Source organism: Octodon degus, unplaced genomic scaffold, assembly GCF_000260255.1.
Source record: "Octodon degus isolate 3935 unplaced genomic scaffold, OctDeg1.0 scaffold00038, whole genome shotgun sequence".
Lineage (NCBI taxonomy): Eukaryota > Metazoa > Chordata > Mammalia > Rodentia > Octodontidae > Octodon > Octodon degus.
The window spans coordinates 2,961,399-2,962,616 of NW_004524614.1; the positions used below are offsets into that span (position 1 = coordinate 2,961,399).

The 1,218-nt window shown below is 33.0% G+C and overlaps 1 protein-coding gene across 1 annotated transcript in view; it reads right to left on the bottom strand.

The window, feature by feature from the left end:
- Positions 1 to 1,218, bottom strand: part of LOC101571837 (phospholipid-transporting ATPase IB) — a 297,444-nt gene that overhangs the window by 223,293 nt on the left and 72,933 nt on the right. Inside the window, exon 7 of the mRNA XM_023715050.1 lies at positions 659 to 786. Within this exon, the coding sequence (XP_023570818.1) occupies positions 659 to 786 (128 nt within the window). The remainder of the gene's footprint in view (positions 1 to 658; positions 787 to 1,218) is intronic.

Here is a 1,218-nt window from a genome sequence, read left to right on the forward strand (position 1 = left end):
AAAAAAAAAAAGAATAAAGAATAAAATAGGCCAAATACTGATAGGATGAGAATTTGGACTTAACTTCTTTGGAAATAGAATTTACAGCTTTCTATGACTTAAAGAGAATAATGTTCCCCAAAGTTCCATTATTAAAGGTTTGGGTTCCAGGGTGGCAATATTGGTGGGTGTTGGAACCTTTAGGAATAGGGGACTAGTCTGAAGTAGCTACAGCATTTGGAGAGGCATCCTTAGAGTGACTGTGGACCTTTATGCCCCCCCCCGTTTTATTACTTATGATGTAAGTTTACTCTGTCATGAACTCCAACATGTTGTGCAATCTTCATCAAAGGCCCAGAATCTCTGACTGGACACTCCAGTACTGTAAACCACAGTAAACTTTTTCTCTTTATAAGTTAACTGCCTCAGCTATTTCATTATAGTAATCTAAAGCTAACTAATCCACAGAAATACTGATTAAAGAAACAACATAAATTTCCCACCTATATTTAAGAATTAATTTTTTTAATTTTAAAATTACACAAGTACATTGGGGTATTTGGAAGCTAAGAAAAATGAACAAATAAGCTATTTTAAAATTCTAGTTGAGAAAACAAAAGTTTCCACATTCTATGTTCCACAAGATGGAAAAAATGTATTTGGGAGAAGAAAAATATACCTTCTATCAGTAATATACAAGGTTCCAGTGAAGCAACTGAAATGACAATTAGGTCCTTCACATTCTATTTTCCCAGATATGCTTAATAATTGTTTTTCTGTTTGCACTCCAGCTGTTTCTGGTAAAGCCTATAAAATAAAACCAAAGGAGGAAAAAAATTAAAAATTTAACGTACTATGGCAAAGTTCTAAATTGCTAACAGTTAATAAAAATGATGAAAATATCTAAAATGATATGCATCATACTTTAATATACCTCAGAAGACTTTGTGACTGCAATATTTTGCAAACAATTTTAATAAAATAAGACATGAGAAAACTCTCATCACATATACTGACAATATCACTCATTAAAGTACAATCATCATAATCAACAGCATTTATGTATGTGGCTAATAAGGCTGACCTATATGGATAATGAGTAGCTAGGATCTAGAAAAGCAGTCCCAAACTTTTGCATGCATCTTATTCATTAGAGAGGTCTAGTGAAAAGCAGATTGTTGGCATCCATCCTCAGGCTCCCTGCCAACACTGTATCTTTAAAGGTTCAGTACCAGAATT